The 20,295-nt window shown below is 50.6% G+C and overlaps 1 protein-coding gene across 6 annotated transcripts in view; it reads left to right on the top strand.

Annotated features, from left to right (window-relative positions):
• The window catches only part of CAPZB (capping actin protein of muscle Z-line subunit beta), a 148,392-nt gene that overhangs the window by 107,219 nt on the left and 20,878 nt on the right, over window positions 1–20,295 (top strand). For 4 of the 6 annotated variants that reach the window (XM_025361077.1, XM_025361062.1, XM_025361069.1 and 1 more), the window contains one exon: window positions 105–218. In XM_025361077.1, coding sequence (XP_025216862.1) covers window positions 105–218 — 114 coding nt within the window. Of the gene's footprint in view, window positions 1–104; window positions 223–3,044; window positions 3,056–4,939; window positions 5,689–20,295 lie in introns of those variants that run through there. The other 2 variants (XM_025361085.1, XM_025361092.1) reach the window with 2 other exon arrangements.

Raw genomic sequence — 20,295 nt, 5'->3', positions numbered from 1 at the left:
CTTTGCCTCTGAGATTTCAGATAGCCAGAGCTCAGGCTCCCTGCTCACTGGCCATGTCTTCATGGAATGATTCATGGAATGTACTTTTCCTTCCTTCCCTCCAGGTCACCATGGAGTAACAAGTATGACCCTCCCTTGGAGGATGGGGCCATGCCGTCGGCTCGGCTGAGAAAGCTGGAGGTGGAAGCCAACAATGCCTTTGACCAGTATCGAGACCTGTGAGTCACTTTCTCCTGTTGTACTTTAGCTCTTGTGATTTTTGAGAGGTAAATCCTAAGTGGCAGTGTTCTATCTTGAATCTGTTACCTGGCCAGGCATTCTCCCTTGAGTCTGTTAACTGGCTCACCTAACTAAAATTGGGAGCCCTCCATAGCAGGATGCAGGGCACTCATTTGGTGATTGGGTTAGTTATGAGATGACTCGGTCATAGAATGCTACCATACTTCACTATGTGTTGTTCCCCTGCATCATGATTCATCATAACAGCAGGTACCACAGTACAGCGCCTACTGTGTGTAAGAGACAGTGCCAGGTATTTCTACATAGCATCTCAAGTCCTCACAAACATAGCTAGTTTAGTCCTCGTTTCTCAGATGAAGAAATTAAGACACAGATTAAAGTGTTTGTCCACAGTAAGGGGTAGAGCCAGGAATTAAAGTCAGGCCTGTTTATCTCCAAAGGCGCTTATGGATTTTTTGCCGTACCACAGGCTCAGTTCTGACCTGGAGCTCAGAGGCCTCCACTTCCAGCTGTTCCCAGGCCAGGACGAGCGCAGTCCTTACAGGGTGGGAGCAGAGCACCAAACATCTTCCTGAATCCTGAGTTGTTCGCGGCCTCGGCACCTGCCTTAAAAAGCGTTTTGCTAGATCTGTTGAGATTTCTTCCTGCTCTGTCTAATCCTGCCTCTCAGCACCGCAACACCAACATGTCACTTAATTGTTCAGGCTTACAAGGAAGGACTCCAGAGAAAGTTAGCCATAATCAACAGAATCTCTTTTATAATTAAGTTCTATACTGAAAATACATCTAAACTGTAAAATAGGCAATACTAATTCAAGTTGGCAGACTTTTTTCTGTGAAGAACCAGATATTAAACGTTTTAGACTTTGCAGGCCACATAAGGTCTCTGTTGCTGCTTCTTGGTTTGTTTTCTCTTTAACCTTTAAGATGTAAAATTCACCTCTTGAGCTTTGAGATGGGTGGGGCTTGGCCTCCAGTCTGTAGTTCGCCCACCCCTGGCCTAGGATGTAAGCAAGAAAATGGACATAAGAAAAGGAATCATCCGAACAGTGTCAGAAAGGTAGTGCTGCCCTACTTAGTGTGAGGGGTTCATGTCTTCACTTTGCAAGTATTCGGAGTGGCTGTATAGTTCATGGCAGCTTGCTGTATCACATAAAGAATTTCTGGCAGGTACAGTGGCTCACACCTGTAATCCCAGCACTTTGGGAGGCCAAGGTGGGCACATGGCTTGCGCCCAGGAGTTTGAGACCAGCCTGGGCAACATGGTGAAACCCCATCTCTACGAAAAAAAAATACAAAAATTCACTGGCTATGGTGGCATGCAACTGTAGTCTGAGCTGCTTGGTAGGCTGAAGTGCGAGGACCACATGAGCCCAGGAGTTTGAGGCTGCAGTAGTAGCTGTAAGGGCACCACTGCACTTCAGCCTGGGCGACAGAGTGAGATCCTGCCTCAAAAAAATTAAAAAGTTTCTTTTAGAAGCTGATTTTCGAGGAAAAGTGATACTTCTCAATATCTGACACACAAACAGAAAACCCATAGCACTTAGTAGAATGAAATACACAAGCACAGATCTACAGAAGACAGGAATAAATGGCCTTAAACATTTCAGTGTCCTTGAAATGCATCAGTATGTAACACAACCTTATCTTCAGTATCTATTATGTACGAATATTTTATATACATTACCTTTACTCCTTAACAAGAACCTCTGGGGAAGATGGTTTTGTTCCTCTTTTTACAAATGAGACCAAGGTTCCAAGAGGTTAAATGACTCACACAAGACCACACGACATGGAGATGAAAAGCTGGGATTTGAACCCATATTTGTCTGAAATTCCCACAAATTGTTGATTTTCACAGTTAAAATAGGCTTCAGTCTTTAAAGGTTATTATATCTAGAACTTTGTCCTATTGTAGAATAGCTCCTTCCCCAGTGATACTGAAAAGCTGACTCATTGCTCTGTGGTAGTTTACTTGTCATTGTTTTTTACTGTCTTCTACCTGCCCATTTGGTAAGAAGCCAATCCAGCTATTAAACAAGAATGCCAGGTAGAATCAGTTTGATATTAAAGTGATAATACTGGTAATAAAATAACGATGGGGATAACAGTTACCAGTGGCCATGCCAGTGGGCCTCTAGGTGTTCTGTCATTCGGTCTTCACAAGAACCCATGAGAGAGGGCTATCCCCTCTTACAAACGAGTTGACAGATCAGAAAGGTGATATAACTGACCCAGGTTCACGGAGCCAGTAAGTGATGGAACTGGGATATCAAACCATCCTGATCCAGCTCCAGAGTCCAACATCAATTTATTTACTTAGCAGATGTTTGAGTGCCTCCCATGAGCCTGGTGCTCGCTGAGTACCAGGGATGCACCTCGTACGTGGTAGATGAGGCCCCTCACCACGCTCCATTGTGGAAAAACAAACAGTGGACAAGTGAACAAGTCAGTGCTGCTGGTGATAACAGGGAGCAGCTGACTTGTTATGTAGAGCGGCCCATGAAGCCTCTTGAGGAGACACTTGACTGAGGTCTAACATCAAGGAAGCCAGCCAGGCAGCGGGGCTGGTTGTGGCAGGGTCTCTGAGGCGGGGGCGAACTCACCTGTCTAAGGCCCTGAGACGGGTGCCCCTTGATGTGCACACATAGCTGTCAACCAGTAAGTGCACACCCACAGCCTCTTTTAAATTGCAAGTCGATTTGAAAGAGATTTGGGCAAAATTGGCCCCTTTTATAGCTTTGTAAGCTTCTCAGGAGCCATCTCAGGATACTCCAGGAATACAGCCTGCCTTTTCAGTCAAGTTTGAAGGTGGAAGTGGAATGTTCCCCCTTGAAAGTGTTTGCTAGATTTTCCCCCAGCTTAGGGAGCTAACCTGCCATGCATGCCATCGCCTAAGCCTGAGGAAGTTGCCTGGCCTCACCCCTTCTGTTCTTTGAGGAGGCTGTACTCTGGCTTTTTACTGGGCTACATGTTCAGATATGGAGGAGGGGGATTCTGATTTTTTTATGAGACTTAAGCGTTCATGTTGTTACTCCCTTAATAAAGTGATTCAGATGTGTTACCTTACTTTGCCGTTCAGGGCCAGCCTTGGGGAGGAGCCCAGTTTCATCTTGAACTTCTGCTTCCCTTGTCCTCCCTTCCCATTTCATCGTTCACATATGTAACGATACATGGTGTGTGCTTCTGCAGGGGCTTGGTTGGCCTGTTATCATGAGAATTTCCCTATTATCATTAAAACTCTTCAGAATAATCACTGAATCCTTACAGTGACTGTAGGACAAGTGGGAGTTACTCCATTTGGCAGCTGATGAAGCTGAGGCTCAGAGAAGTACTCAAGCTGGTTAACACAGCTAGAAAACCACAGGAGCCGGAAGCCATAGCTGAGGCCTCACTCTTCGTGCTGGCTCTGGTGAAGCCTTTCCCTTCCCTGGGAAATGTGTATTTGTAAGGTGGCGTTTGATTTCTGTGTGCCTTTGACTTGCCTACACACTCCTCTCTGAAGGTAAATTGACTCGGTGGAGTTGAAAGAGGGGTGACAAGACAGCATCCTGCGCCCAGTTGGGGGTTGAACTGGATAACCCAGACCCCGAGGGTCTGTGACAGTGTGTAGTGGGATCCAGGCCAGTGCCGTTCTGTTCCCAGCACCTCAGGAGGAAGGAGGAGAGGGGAGCACAAGGGCTCAGTAGCCCCGCAGGAGAGGCAGGAGGCCCTTCCTTCCCTTGCATGTGCAGGGGCAGTGGGGCCAGGCTTTTCTTGGGTGACAGGAATCGCAGACCACCAAAGGGACAGCAGTTGGAGCTGTCATCCAGGATACCAGAGGCATGAATTTTGAGTCACCCAGTGCCATTGGGGTGTGCTGAGGAGCTCTCTCTCCTGGGACCATATGCGAGGAACATTTTCCCGGCTGAACCACATGTGACGAACAAACCCATTTATAGTCTAAAAATTAAGAGAACAAGTCTCTTTTTTTTCTTTTTAAAAAACATCTTGGTGTATATTGCCCATCTCCAGAAGTTCCCATTCCCAGAGTGCCCCGCGAGGCTGTTGGTGGCCATGTGAGTGACCACAGCAGGCCCTGGAATGCAAGCTCTTTTCCTCATGGCTTTGGAGCAGAGGGGAGTCAGCTGGGTGGCCTTGTCTCCTGAGGGGCATTGGCCAGGGTCACACTGGGTTTTCTAGGGACCAGCTGTTCCGTGGGGTGGAGAGGCAGCCGGCCATCGCTTTCTCTTCATCTTTCGTCCAGCCCTTCCTCGTACAAATGCTTTCTCGCAGAAAGACTTGTTTGTTGTCCCCTGAGCGAGGCCACAGCTCTCCCACCTGTCTTCTGTTCAGGTTGGCAGATGGGTTCAGGCAAGGGTCACTCTGAGAGGAGACCTCTACCCAATGCTCCTGTCTGCTGGCTTGGTCACCCTGAACTGCTGCCTGAGGGGCCAGGAAAGTGGTCGGTGTCCCTGGCCTGGTGAGAGATGGCCGGAGCTTCAGCCAGACCCACCCTGCGAGGAGAAAAGGGGAGTGGCTGGAGAAGCCACCCCTTAAGAGCAGGTTGGGCCTGCCCTTGTGCCCAGGAGGACTGCATAGGTGCAGCTGCCACTTTCAGGCCACACACTTCAAGCTAGAGCTTGGCCTGCGCCCCTGGTGGTTGGGGGTTGGAAGAGCAGACTGTGTTGACAGGGTCTTTAATTCACAACGATTCCAGGTGTTTCTGAATTCTCGGATTCTGATGAATCGCAGTTAGGACTATGTTTGGCTTGCGCTCCAGCCTCATGACCACCAACCCCATCGAATGACTGAGAGCTACCAGGCTCCTGCCATGGTGGAGCTCAGAATCCTCCCGTGGGGACACCATGCTGCAGCCAGCTTCCAGGGAGCCACTTATTTTATGGACTCAAAAGTCTCTTTATGCTGGGAAGGTCACACTGGACTTTGCTCACACAGAGATTTGACCCAAAAAAAAGGAATAAAGAGGCCTCGGATACCCTGTTCTACCCCCGTTCCTGCCCCTGCTGTATCCTCCTGGCTCGTGCCAGAAGACTGGACTTGCCGTCTGTGGGTATGTTTGTTGTCGGCTGACGTAGCACCCACAGGCACTGGCCGTGTGTGTGCCACAGTCTGGAACGAGGTCCTTGTCCCCCACCCATTCGCCCGTTAGCTTTGTCCTTACTCCTTGGGGCCCTGCTTAAAAAGATGAATGGTGCTTTGGGAGGCCGAGGCAGGAGGATTGCTTGAGGCCAGGAGTTCGAGACCAGCCTGGGCGACATAGCAAGACCCTGTACCTCCAAAAAATAAAATATAAACATTAGTCAGGCATAGAGGCACACACACACATAGGCCTAGCTACTCAGCTGAGGTGGGAGGATCACTTGAGCCCAGGAGTTCAAGGCTACAGTGAGCTATAGTCATGCCATCGTACACGAGCCTGGGTGACAGAGTGAGTCCTTGTCTCTGGGGGGGGAAAAAACACAACTAAAAAAATATGTGAAAGGAGACATTGGTGAAGAGACAGGCTTGAGGGTCCAGAGACCTAGAGCATGATCCAGGCGGCCCATGGGCCACACCAGCCTTCCCAGAGAGCGGAACTTACCGTCTCCCCAGAGGCTCCCTCTGCCACCGGAGAGAAAAATCTTCTTCACTGGATCCTGAGGGAAAGACGTGGATTCTGTCTTCAGGCTCTGGGCTTTGATCCCTGGCTCTGTAAAGGCTCTGACTTTGTAGGGAGTTGGATTTAATCATCAGCACATGGAATCAATGTCAGAATGATGGAGCTGGGCCAGGGGACGGGTTGACCAGCAGGCCTTTCTGGCTTGTAACTCCTTGGAGATGTGGCAGCCCCTCTCCCCTGTGGATTGAAAGGGCCAGCAGTTGGGAGCATGACTCCTTAAGGTGGGCAAAAGGCAAGTGAGGGTGCAGGGGGCTGAGCTGTGTGTCCTCACGGCTTCCTCTGAAGTCCGCTAGCTCCTGGCTTGCCCTGCCCCTGCTGGGTCCCTGCGGCACTCTCACTTCCACGTCCCTTCCATACTGATGATTCCTTTCTCTGCCATCCTCAGGGGCAGAAGGGATCATAGTAGCACTTACCCGAGGAGAGTAACCGTCAAGCCCCTGTGGATAGCACTGCCCAAACAGCCTTGCTTTTAGATTAAAAGAGCCAATTTGTGCAAATGCTTGGGAGATGACAAGCACATTTTGCTGGAGTGCTGGGGCCAGGTGAGGGTATTATCTGCTCTCCAGTCACCTTCATTTTCATCACTTCCCCTCCCCAGCCAGCCCACCCACCTGGTCCCCAACATCTAGGCTATTCTCTCTACCAAGCCCCGAGATGGTTTTCTGCCTGTAATTGATGGGCCTGGCTCATCCAGGGGATGTCACGAGAACTCAGTGCTGAGGCAGAGGGAAAGGCACTGGAGCGGGCCAGCTCCTGGGCCGCTGGCTCGGAGGATCATTTGACGTTCTATCTCGGCAGAGCCGACTCTGCTTTCTTAGGTCCAAGCCTAGTCTAGCTCATCAGTCACAAAGCCTCATCTTTGACCTAAGTGATCTTGCTTGGGAGAGACTTAGAAGTGGAGACTTTGCTGTAGGTCAGGCACCGGCAGCTCTCAGAGGAACATCTTGCTGGTGTGAGCGACCAGTGGGCTGCCATGAACCCAAAGATTAACACTTTGATTTGTCAGGTTCCTGGAGAAGAGAGGAAACCTTCCCTGCTCGAGCTTTTGCAGCAAGTCTGGCCCTGGCCTGTGTCGGCCCCGGGTTCTGCCTGGGACCAGATGTTCTGACCAAAGGGCTGGCACTGCCTTCTTCCAAAGATGATTACTCCCATCTGCGCCAGACATCTCGCCCCATGCTCTGAAGTCCTTGGCTCTTGGCTTGGAGCAGATAATACCTTCAAACATGCGGTTGCAATTTATTGGCCTTATAAGTTAATTTTAGTGGGTGTGCAATTGATTGAAATCAAAGCCTAATGAAGGCCAGAGTCTGGGGGGTGGAGGAGCAGGGTGGGAGGGAATTTTGTGTTTTTCCTTGCTTCAGTTCCGAGATAATCTTCAAAAGCTTTAATTAGCTTTTCCAATCAGGCCTCCTTGTCTGGAAGAAGTTTATAGAGTGAAACAAGGTTGGCGTCCCCGTGGCAGTCCCAGGGCCCAAGGGCCTCTCCAGGAGTGGAGGAGCCAGGAGCTTGGTGGATGGGCACTCCCAGGCTTTCCAACACCTGTACCCTCTCTGGGCCATTTCAGAACTGCAGTTTTTCCTGCTCCTTCCTGCCATTTGATGTTTGAGGAACATTGGCCCAGGAAGGGCAGGACGTCCACGTTCACATGTGAGAAATGTTGGCACCTGATTTCTGGGGTCCTTGAAACTACAGGTTCCCAGCCCCGGGCCCCTCAGGGCACCCCTTCCTCGAGAGGCGAGCATGGAGGAACTGCGGGCGATAGGGGGAGGTTTTCCAGGGAAATGGTGGAGAAGTGTGAGCAGGCAGCTGTAAGTGCTGGGAGGCTTCCCAGGCAGAAGACACCACCACCTCCCGCCAAAAGCCTCTGACCCTCACCAAGGTGTCTGAGGCCCGGCCACAGAACGGAGAGGACCTCGGCTTTAAAGAGCTTTCGACTGGATTCTCTATTGGTCTTTTCTTGCTGACCGACTGTGGGCGAGTGAGTTAACCTCTCTGAGCCTCCGTTTCCTTACCCATCCTGCTGGCTGAGGTGTCACTCAGTGACACACTGTGCATCAGGCCCCTACTGCACTCAGGCCTTGAGTCCACCCAGCACCTTCCAGGCTGCTGGGTGACAGGGCTCTTTGAATTGTGCAGCAGGTATCTGTATGTGCGTCTTACATTCTGTGCGTTTATGATCACGGATATGGGGCTGTTTGGGTGGCGTAGCAGGCTTCGTGATCATTCGAGAAAGCTGTGGTTTCGGGATGGAGCTCTTCCACCACCTCCCACAGCAAGGCCTCCAGGAAATCTGTCTCAAAAATGGAATTGATGATTGCTGCTCAGTCCACATCATCAGGGTGCAGAACAGAGATGCTGGTGTAGTGCCCATCTGCAGTGACTGGAGAGAGAGTCCTTGGGATCGGTCACCAGGTCCTTACCGAGAGCCTGCCGGCGACGATGCCATGCGACCAGAGTCAGTGGCAAACGCGTAAGGCCCAGTCCCTCCCTCACCGGGGCCCATGTTTCAACACAGGAACGAGTGAACAGATGAACACAGTACTTGCACAATTTGATAAATGCTGCAAAGGAACGAGAGCGGGGTCCTGCGGTGGGGAAGAGCGAAGGGTGTGGAGTTAGGGAGGGCTCTGAGGAAGGAACTGTGGGTCAGTTACAGGGGGCTTGCATTTGAGTTGAGAGAGCTAACAGAGCTGCCCTGAGACTGCTGTCCCTTGGAGGCCTGCTTGCCAGCTTGGCCTGTGACTGGCATCTGGGAACTTGGGTTTTGGGAGGGGTCTCACCACTCCCTGATAAGAGTGGCTTCCGACGCCTGCACTGTGTGCAAACAGGATGGCCTTCCTTCTCCTTTCCTTGTGGGCATCTGAAATTTTACCGAGTGCTAGGTAGAGGGTGCTTAGCAATACTGCCCTGGTCACTGAGTCCCTGGCGCGCTTCCCCAGTAGACGGCACTTCACACATGCAGTCAAACCCATCCCTGGGGGAGTATATCACGTCCTGTGTGACTTCATGGAGCAGGGCATTGAAAGCTGGCGCCTGGTTTCTCAGGACCCCGGCCCCTGCGCCTTCTCCCTCGGCCTCCTTTGCCCTATTCCCTTTCACTGCAGTAACCCTTGGCCCCAAGGGCAAGTTTGTACCGCATTCCATGAGTCCTTGTAGCGAATTATGGAGCCTCGGGTGGTCTGGGGATCCCGAGCACAGCCCTGTACCGTGGTGGCGGAGGACAAGGACAGTGCCCTGAGCAGTGGGAACCGCCTGGGCCACGCCCTGAAGCGATTCCCAGTGGTCGTGGGCAGTGAGTGGAGGCCGGAACAGGACAAGGCAGTGGGGAGAGGCGCACAGGCCTGTGGGGCGCCGGCTCTGGGTGTCATTCTGGGAGCCTTGGGAATTGTCTGAAAGGTTCCAAGGGTAGGACAGCTCTGAGGTGCATCCTGAGAATTTCCTCAGAAGTAGTGTGGGGGCTGGATTGGAGAGGCCGGTCGTGGGAAGGACCTGACAGCTCAGCTAGAGTGGGGGCTGCTTCCCTTGGTCTGGCTGAGTGAGTGCTGCAGTTCCAGGTACCCCGGGCCTTTTTCCACCGCTGGAAACAGCCAGGCCTGCGGAGTCAGAGTCCCACTGGGAGGTGGGCAGAATAAGGGGAGTAACGGAGAATGCTTAGGAATGTCCTGGAGCTGCTGGGACGGTTTGGTTGGGGACATCCCCCTTCACTCCCTGCCCCTTCAGTGAGGTCTGTGTTCTCATTTCCTTCCCCAGAGGTAGGACCTTTCTCCGGATGTAAAGGCCTCCAGAGGGGTCCTGTGATGGGCACCGCTTGCCACTCCTCTTGCACTTGGGACAGCAGGGTGGGGCCAGGCCCTCGCTGGCTTTTGGCATGTCCGCAGTGTGATTAGCACTTGGGTTTGAACATGTTTGTGTCTTCAGCCATGTGCGCACAGGCCTCTGAGAACCCACCCTGCCTGCTGTGGGACACTGGCTTGCCACTGCCTGGGGCTTGTGAGAAAGTGCCAGAAGCACTTAATGGGGAAACCCAAGCCCGCCTCGGTTGTGTTTTCGCAGAGCAGGGAGAAAGGTCTGGAGAAACCTCACAGCTCTGGGGGAGTAGAGCTGAGCCTGCTTCCTGCTCTCACAGTGCGTTTCAGCTCTTTCGTGACCACTGCTCCTAGCGGGGGTGTCTGCTACAGTTAGCAAGCCCCTAAAGAGTGGGTCTAGACAGGCTTGCATGTTGCCCCCTGTCCTGGGGGTCCCTTTCATCTGGCATCCTAAGGCTGCAGGCCAGTGTCTGGTTGCTTGGCATGCGCGGTCTGATTTTCATCTGCTGAAAGAAAGTTAAATGGAAAACAGGAGTGTGCAGAAAACAAGTTTGCTTATAAACATGATCCCCACGTCAGCATCAGGGACTCTGATGCCTCTGGAATTCTTGGGTTCCTCTGACCAGACGGCACACAGTCATGCTTTGGTTCGGGCCATTGCACATGCTGGAGTGAAACCCCGTGGCTGGAAGCAGGGACCAGTTCCCTCCCTTGGTCAAGCCCTGCCGTCCTGCCAGAGACCCTGCACTCCCCTTGCTAAGATGTTTCCTGGGCTTCTGTGACGGAAAGCTGCTTTGTGCTAGTATCAAGAGTAGGTGGGGTGGGGCGCAGTGGCTCACACCTGTAATCTCAGTGTCTGGGGGCTGAGGTGGGAGGATCACTTGAGCCCAGAAGGTGGAGGCTGCAGTGAACTATGATCCCAGCACCACACTCCTGCCTGGGTGACAGAGTGAGACCCCATGTCTAATTTAAAAAAAAAAAAAAAAAAAAGGCATTCTTGCAGTGACCCAGCCAGCAGCCCCAGCTGCCTCACTGAGGCAGAGAACCCTCCAAAATCCCCAGTACGGGGTGCTCAGGGTATGTCCCAGATTCCTGGTCACCCAGTGGGCTCCCTTTTTAACCCTGACTCTCTCCCCCCTTTTTTTTTTTTTTAAAGAAAAACAAAAAATGGAGATGGGGGGGTCTCACTGTGTTGCCCAGGCTGCTCTCAAACTCCTAGCCTCAAGTGAGCCTCCCATCTTGGCCTCCCAAAGTGCTGGAATTACAGGCGTGAGCCACCGCATTTGGCCTGACTTTCTCCACTTTGGGGCAGCTTTGTGTTCAGTGATGTGGCTTCATACGTGCATCTAACCTACAGGCCGACCCTGTTCTGTCCATCTGCACTCCATCCCACCACAGCTGGCATGTCTCAGGATGGCCAGGCAGACTGGCATGGGGCAGAATACGGGCACTGGGGCTAGCCAAGCCTGACATCTCCTCCCAGATCCCTGCTTCTCAGCCTGTGACTTGGGCACATTTCTTATCCCTCTGGGTTACAGTTTTCTTAACTGTAAAAAAAGGATATGCAAAGCCCCCGACACAGAATTTCTCAACAATGGCAACTTTGGATGAGAGTGATGACTTGGAAGCCCAGAAAGCCCTGACTGTTGACGGCTCATGAGGTAGCTCCATGGGGCCAGCGGTGTTTTCACAAGTAGTCCAGAGGGCAGAAGACAGTCGCAGTGGTGCCGTGTGTGGACAGTTTGGTCAGATCCCAAAACCAGATTCCAGAGCCAGATAGCCGGCCCCTGCAGCGGCACCATTGTTTCCAGAGAGGCCTTCATTATTTCTCTTTAAGTAAAAAAATAAAAGTCTCGTAAAAGAGAGGCTCTGAAGCATGGCAGCCGCAGTCCAGATGTGCCTTCTGAGCGCAACTGGCATTAAAGTCGCACATGCCTAAGCTGATTGGTATGTTGACTCGGGGGATTGTTGCACCTGTGTGTACTGGAAGGAATTTCCGCTGAATACCTGTCTCGTGTCGATGGGCAGCCTCTGGGCCGTGTTCCCTAAACCGTGGTGAAAACAGCTGGTCTCAATACACAAACAAGGGTGGTCGAGTTTCAGCATCAGCTCTGGACACGGTCCGCCCAAAGCCAAGTGTAGATCTTTCTCCATTTTGTGTGGGGCCTGTGCCTGTGGGTACGGAACCGCTCCTAGTAAGCGGCACTTTGTGTTTCCGAGGGACGTTTCCAGGGCAGCTCAGAACATGTCGAGGTTGCCTTCTCCCCTCTGCTCAGACAGTAAGAGCCTGATGAAAACCAACAGCCACCAGTTGTTGAGTGCTTGCTCTGCCAGGTGCCATGGCAAGTGCTTGCCCGTTTGTTTTTTCTCTTGTGATCTTGCTTGTATCTCCTCATGCTTGTTTGCCAGATGCATCTTGAGTGCAGGCTGGTACAACAGCATAAGGAAGAGAAGCCACATTCTGCAGCCCCTCGTGTGCCGTCTGCAGCTCTCTGGACTTTGCAACGTTGTGCCCACTGGGCAGCGCCCACGCCTATCCATTGGACAGAGGATGTACTCGGCTTCTTTTCGAAGTTGGCTAGAGGGCAGCCGGCAGAGCAAAAAGGAATGTTGGTCTACACCATGAGGAAGGGGGCCAAGTTTTAGATGCCTCTCTGAGCAGAATGGACAGTTTTCTCTTTTTCCTGGGGTGGAGTTAAATTGTTCCCACCTGTGAACACCAGGTGCCTGTTTTGTTGTAAGGATGTTAAGGATGATCAGAAAAACAAACTACTGCTGATAGCAGTTTGTTCCTAGGAGGGAACAAAAAGGCATTGTTTTGGGGCCAGAACCTCAGCTGCCGGGGAATGGTTCTGCCTCTGGGTTTTATTCTCTTCCTCTTTGCCATAAAATCAGTCATGGAGCTTGAGAGTTTCTGTTTCTTTTTTTGTTGTTGTTTCTTTTGAGATGGAATCTCGCTCTTGTCGCCCAGACTGGAGTGCAGTGGCGCCATCTCAGCGCACCGTAACCTCTGCCTCCCGGGTTCAGGCAATTCTTCTGTCTCAGCCTCCTGAGTAGCTGGGATTACAAGCACCTGCCACCACGCCTTGCTAATTTTTGTATTTTTAGTAGAAACAGGATTCACCGTGTTGGCCAGGCTGGTCTCGAACTTCTGACCTCAGGTGTTCTGCCGGCCTCGGCCTCCCAAGGTGCCAGGATTATCGGCATGAGCCACCGCACCCGGCCGCGAGTTTGTTTGAACTAATGCCTGTGTGACCTTGTCTCTGTCATGACCAAGCACCAGTTACAGCAAAAAGTATCCCTCATGACCATTTATTTTTATTTATATATATATATATATATATATTTTTTTTTTTTTTTTTGAGATAGGGTCTCACTGTGTTGCCCAGGCTGGTCTTGAACTCCTGGGCTCAAGTGATCCCCCCACCTCGGCCTCCCAAAGTGCTGAGATTATAGACATGAGCCACCGCGCCTGGCCTAAGACCACTTATTTGTCCCAGGTCTTGCTGCTATTCCTTGGTGAGATCCCAGAAGCAGAGCACAGCATACGTGTGATGGGAGAACATAGGGGGTGGGGAAAGGAAGACTCGTGGAATCTTACATGTTGGAGCTGTTTGAGGGCCCGGGTTCCCTAGCTTAGCACCAGATCGTAGAGGAATCTGCTTTTTTCAGTTACATCAACATTTCAAACTTTTTAGTCTGAACTCTTCAGCCAGCATTCCAGCCAGCCTTACCTCCTGTGTTCCCTTCTACCTCTCCCTCATCAACCATAGCAGGTCCCTTCGACTCAGTCAAGGCTGTGGGCGTTTCCATCTTTTTTTTTTTTTTTTTTGAGATGCAGTTTAGCTCTTGTTACCCAGGCTGGAGTGCAATAGTGCTATCTCAGCTCACCGCAACCACCGCCTCCCAGGTTCAAGCGATTCTCCTGCCTCAGCCTCTCAAGTAACTGGGATTACAGGCATGCGCCACCATGCCTGGCTAATTTTGTATTTTTTTTTTTTTTTTTTTTTTAAGTAGAGATAGGGTTATAGGGTTTCTCCGTGTTGGTCAGGCTGGTCTCGAACTCCTGACCTCAGGTGATCTGCCCACCTCAGCCTCCCTAATTGCTGGGATTACAGGCGTGAGCCACTGCGCCCGGCCTGGTTTCCATCTTTATACTGACTCCAACGTGAAAAAAGTGCCCAGACCAGAGCCCTCCTTCCTAGTGGACCATCAATTTCTCCACAGAAGCCTTCAGTAGAGCTGCCAGTGCTCTTTCTGGAAATCCACGCGATCTGTAACTCAGTGACATCCTCATCTGCACGGTCCCCTGCTTCCACATGTATTCCCGTGCATAAAGACTTCGGGGGAAGAGTGGCTTGGATAGAATACAGATCACAACAGACTTGGGATCCCAGAAGAGACTGAAATGTTAAAGTCATGTCTGCGAGAGTGATCTGTAACAGATTTGAGTGGAAAGTGACATTTTTGGGTCCAGTCTACCAAGTTCTCAAGTCCAGGGTATGAGAGGCAATTTCATGGCAACACATAAGAAAAAATATTCAGCTTTGCACCCTGGCTCATGCCTATAATCCCAGTACTTTGGGAGGCCGAGGTGGGAAGATTACTTGAGCCTAGGAGTTCAGGACCCACCTGAGCATAGTGAGACCCCATCTGTACAAAAAAAATGTAAAATTACCCAGGTGTGGTGGCATGCACCTGTAGTCCCAGCTACTCAGGAGGCTGAGGTGGGAGGATCACTTGAGCCCAGAAGATTGAGGCTGCAGTGAGCCATGGTCATGCCATTGCACTCCAGCCTGGGCAAGAGAATGAGACCCTGTGTCAAAAAAAGAGAGAGAAAAAAAAGAAAAAATATTCCATTTGAGATGACTGCAAGTTCAGTATGTGTAGCATGAATTAGGTGTGATTACTATGAAAGCTAATGTGGTCTTGAGCGCTGGAAGGAGGAGTAGCCTTTTTGCCAAGAGATGTGCTGGTCTCTGCTATGCTATGCATTGGTTAACACTTAGTTGGGGCATTGTTTTCTGTTCTTTTAAGACATTGACAACCTGGAGTATGTTCAGAAGGATAAACAAGGTATTGAGTCGTATGAGGAATAATACAAGGAGGAGAAGGTCAGAAAAGAGAAATCATGGAGTTTATGTGCGCCAGTTTTAAATGTTTGAAAGGACTGTACAAGGAAAGGGCATTAAGTTCTTGTTTTCTGTGATTCCGGAAGGCAGTAGTGAGAAGTTTTCACTCACGTCCAGAGAGAACTGTCTGAGTTGTTCAGAACAGAAATGTTTGCCTCGGAAATGTAATGAGTTCACTGTCGCTGGAGGTGTGTAAGCAAAGGTTTGACAGAGACTTAAGATGTTAGGAACCTGCCCTGTGGTGCTCAGTCTGCCTCATACAGGCCTTGATGCAACCACTGAATCCTGGAAAGTCAGAGCTGGGAGGGACCCCTCTATACTGGCCTCTGATCCAGCTCTTTGATTTTACAAATAAGAAAAAAGTCTTTTGCACTGTGTTGGTGCCAAGTACTGCCTTTCCTTTGGCTTTATTCAGTGAAGTTGACTGCAGGAGAAGGCCCTGTTCCAGCACCTATGGAGCTTACCTTATGATGCCCCTAACTTGGCAGTGTCTGTGGGTGCTGCCTGTGCCTCAGTGTCACAGACGACTCAGGCCAGAGGTCCAAGTCCTGTTGAGTGTGGCCCAGCCCGCCAATAGCCAGAAGGCCACGTCTCAGTGAACCCAAGAACCACAGAGTCTGTTTCTTGGCTCGTGCTGGAAAGCCCTGCTCCCAGCCGTTCTGTCGTGGCCTTGGTTCTTGTGGCATGTACTCATTACCTGTTGGGAGACTTTGTATTCGAGCCACGAATCCAGCTCTTCTCCCAGGAGGTGATTTGAAAGGAAGGAGTAAAGACCAACTTCAAAGCCCCTTCCCCTCCCATTTTCCCTGTTAGATTTGTAGCCCAGTGTTGGCCAGGCCTGGGAATTGGGTAATTCATAGTTACAGCTCAGATTCCCGGAGCGAGTTTCCACCCCAGGCCTCCACGCACACCTCAGCTTCAGACACTCCATAAAGCTTTTGTAGCTGAAATATTTTCTTTTCTTTTTACTTTGGTGAAGTAGGTCATTTTGAGTGTGAAGTATTATGTTTTCCCTGTTTTCTCCCTCCCCCCAGAAGTCCTGTGGTTAAAAAGTTACGGACATAGAATCTATATCCGTGACTATGACATTATTCAACTGGAAGAGTGATTTTCGGGGAGAAACGACCTAAAACTCTGAGAAGAAGAGAATTACTGACACATTAGGCTTTTAGCTGATCCACATTTAGGGACTAAGGTGATGATAGAGACAAACCCAACCAGATGTTCAATTGTGATCGGCTGTGCTGATAGACAGCTGGTCCCATGGGAGGGCCTTGCCCTTGCCTCCTGGCTCCTCCAGAGAGGTGCCCCCTGTGTTGCCAGTCTCCTGGCGTTTTGAAACCTGCATCTGCCTGTTGTGATGAGCATAATTTTCAAATGGCAGGACTTACAGATCCAGCTCAGAGTGGCCCCACTACCCCACTCAGTAGTCCCAGCTGACTGAGTGCTCTGCCATTCTGTTTGCCTTAAAAATGTTCATCTTTGCTGAGTGAGCTGGCTCATACCTGTAATCCCAGCACTTTGGGAGGCCCAGGCAGGTGTATTGCTTGACCCCAGGAGTTTGAGACCAGCCTGGGCAACATAGCAAGACCCTGTCTCTACAAAAAAAAAAAATTTTTTTAATTAGCCATGCATGGTGGTGCACGCCTGTGGTCCCAGCTACTTGGGAGGCTGGGGGAGGAGGATCACTTGAACCCGGGAAGTTGAGGCCGCAGTGAGCCATGATTGCACCACCACACTCCAGCCTGGGCATCAAAGCAAGACCCTGTCTCAAAAAACAAAACAAAACATAATGTTAATCTATGTTAGGAAAGTTTTAAAAGGCGCCAGGACCGTTGGTAAAACTGATGGCTCTCCGTTGACGGAGTTAGCTCTTCGGTGGACACAAGCAAACGGGTGACTCCAGCAGTTTGCTCCCAGTCATTCCTGAGTTGGTCTGTCATTTCACCCCCTCCTCATCTTCCTGGAGCTTCTGAGGCCCCCCCGACTTCATGGTTCAACAGTTGTCTAAGCAGACTTCTCCGCAGTCTTTGCAAGCTAGTCCCTGTGTTGTCCTGGCCACTGGGGAGCCCTGATTTGAGCGTGTTGTTCAGCCTCTTGACTGTGGGTATTGATTTCAGCCCTGTGCTCCCTGTGCTGCCTGGCTTTCCATTTAGGAAAGAAGCCTAGGAAAAGCCCATGCTTTTCTCTTTGGGCCTTCACGGTTTGTTTTTTTCTTTCTTTTTTCTTTTTTTATAGAGGCTGACCTCGAACTCCTGGGCTCAAGCAGTCCTCCCACCACGGCCTCCCAAAGTGCTAGGATTACAGATGTGAGCCACTGTGCCTGGTCCTAGGCCTGCATGTTTAAAAGAGGTTCTTGACCAGGCGCGATGGCTCACGCCTATATAATCCCAACACTTAAGTGGAGACCGAGGCTAGTGGATCACTTGAGGCCAGGAGTTAGAGACCAGCCTGGGCAACATGGTGAGATCCCATCTCTACTAAAAATACAATAATTAGACCGGGCGCGGTGGCTCATGCCTGTAATTCCAGCACTTTGGGAGGCCGAGGTGGGCAGATCACCTGAGGTCAGGAGTTCGAGACCAGCCTCAACATGGAGAAACCCCGTCTCTACTAAAAATACAAAATTAGCCAGGCGTGATGGTGCATGCCTGTAATCCCAGCTACTTGGGAGGCTGAGGCAGGAGAATTGCTTGAACCTGGGAGGCAGAGGTTATAGTGAGCCAAGATCGTGCCGTTGCACTTCAGCCTAGGCAACAAGAGCAAAACTCTGTCTCAAAAAAAAAAAAAAAAAAAAAAGGCAATTATCCAGGCGTGGTGGCAGACCCCTGGAATCCCTGCTACTTGGGAGGCTAAAGCAGGAGAATCACTTGAACCCGGGAGGTGGAAGTGACAGTGAGCTGAGGTCATGCCACTGCACTCCAGTCTAGGCGACAGAGCGAGACTTTGTCTCAAAAAAATAAAATAAAAAGCTCTCCTTCTGCCTCCTTGACCAGAGATCTCACTGCAGGGACTCTCTGGGCTTTTCCTCTTGAGCCCAAATCAGCTGAGCTGTGGTAGTGAGTCCTGGGCCCATTCCTCCCTCCCTGCAGAGTTGGGGGATTTTGAAATTATCAGGCATGGGCAGGGGCCAAGGCAGGGCGGGTGAATTCCTCTGCAGCCTGCTCTCAGCGCTTGGCCACATTTGATCATTCACTCACATGGATGTGCGAGGCCTGAGAGTGAGTCGCAGGCGATGGTAGAGCCACCTTATTAAAATAGCATGTTAGCATTTAAACAATATTAATACTATTTGACTCATTAAATATACAAAGGCCAGTTAAAGTGCTTCCATGTGTGTGCTGTTAGTTCTGGCGGGCGACTCCTCAGATGGCTTTATGTGGTTTCAGACAACGTTTTAGCACATTCTTAAAATACCCACAAAAGCCTTTATGTAAAAACTCATAAATGCAAACCACATAAAAATTATTTTTTTCCTTGTTTCATGTCATTATGATCAAAGTACAGTAGGTAAGAAATAAATTTTCAAAAACATGTTGTGGTCCCTCTTTAATTAATGCTTCACGCGCAGAGCAGAGCCATAAACCAAGTAGTGGGGGCGCTGCCTGTGCGCCCTGCGGTCACCTCCCACCTGAAGGTCCCGGAGCCATCCCGACAGCACTCACAGGCGAGGCCGGTGCTTCTGGGCGATTCTGAAACAAGCCTTTCTAACCATGCAGTCCTCTGCTCCCTTTGTCTCGGAATGTCAGGTTGAGACTTGTGGCTGCTCCAGTCCCTGGTGACCCCTTTTGGTGAATGGAATGCAAGCCCATTCTTGAATTATTGTAGTGTCTGAGCTGTACCTGCAGAGGCCAGGTCTCAGCACGTCTGACTCACCTCAGTTGGAACACCCCGATTCAGAGAGGGAACAGATTCAAAGCGAGAGACCAACCATGCTGCCTCTAACTCTGTCATCGTCGTTTCTTTATTAAAAGTCAGATCGACGGTAAATTAGGATACTATCCGACTGAATACTATCCTTGCCGTTAAAAATGATTATGGAGATCATGCGGCTCCATGGAAAAATGCTAATGATTCTATGCCAAGTGTAAAAAGCCAAATTCAGCGTGGTACTCTTGCTGTGCTTACGGTTATATAAAAATGCATCTGGACTGGACGGGAATTTGGAAAAATCAGATTTATGGGATAAGTTGATTTATGGTATTGTGGGCTAATTTTCAGATTTCCTTTTTTAAAAAACAATGATGTTCCTGCAGTAAGTTTTAAAATTGTGGGTAAAAGAATAGTAACCCCGCAAGGAGGTCACAATTGAGCTTGCATTTTTACCTCCCCTGGCTCCAGCATTTGAAACTTTAGATCTGGTCACTGTGGCCTGCCAAGGAGAAGCTGCCTATAGTGGGAGCCAGGCCACGGGGTGGGACGTTGGAGTGGAAACGGCCAGTTCCACCCTATAAAACTTTAATGCGGTTGTTTTATTTTTCTGGAAGAAACGGAACGCTCAGGGATGGGACTGAGGGGAAGCAGCCGTGGGCCACCTGGTGCTTTTGAACTGGTCGCCGGAGGGTGTCGACAGTGTCAGGCCATCGGGATTTCTCCTGGTTCCCCTCCAGGGCAGCCTGACCTGCCTCTCCCCAGTGTCCCAGCACACAGAGGAGAGCAAGCCTTGGGCGGGCACAGCACCGCAGCTCTGTGTGGATCTGTGAAGGAGCGGAAGGATGAAATGCCCCTGGGCTGCAAGCCTTCTTTCCAGAATGGCCAAAGGAAAGAAGGAATTATTGGCCCATCCTTTTTGCCAGCAAAGTAGGGTTTTTTTGTTTGTTTTTCTTCCCCCTCTTTTGATGTGGGGCTGCTCTCCCTATAAGCTGGCTGAAAGAGAAAACCGTGTGCTAGAACCAAGCCATCTGTCGCCAACAGAAAGGGTATTAGCAGGTCTGTTCTGAGTTGCTCTTCTCTCGGTAGTGTTCGTGTGCCTCGTAAGTTAACCTGCAAGAATCCAGGAGAATAAGCCAGAAAGGCTCACAGAGCCCATGCTGCCAGTCATCTGAGCCCTGCTAAACCTCAGGTCTAGCAGGGGCAGTCAGTCCCTCTCCAGGTGTTCCGGGAACATTCCAGAATGGCCTGATCTCTCCAACTCTGTATGGGGCCGGTCCAGACCAGGAGGGCCCTATGGAGGCAGATGGGGCTTTGGGCCCTGGACCAAAACACTCATCTGCTTAGCTCGCCTTGCCCCAAGAAGGGAGAGTTTGGAGACAGACTGGAATAAAGGAAATGATCTTCTGGAGTGGGGTCTCTGAGTGCCAGTATTGGCCGGTGTCCTGGACATCACCTCTGCCAGCAGTGAGCGCTGAGCCCCACAGGTGTGTCTGTTCATCCAGTGGTCCTTTTCCTGTAGAAGGAAAGGGTGCCTGTGCTACACCTTGCCAGAGCCAGGCCCTTCCCCACCCTGTGCAGTTTG

The sequence above is a fragment of the Theropithecus gelada genome, chromosome 1 (genome assembly GCF_003255815.1).
Source record: "Theropithecus gelada isolate Dixy chromosome 1, Tgel_1.0, whole genome shotgun sequence".
NCBI lineage: Eukaryota > Metazoa > Chordata > Mammalia > Primates > Cercopithecidae > Theropithecus > Theropithecus gelada.
This window is presented reverse-complemented; position numbering and strand designations above follow the sequence as displayed.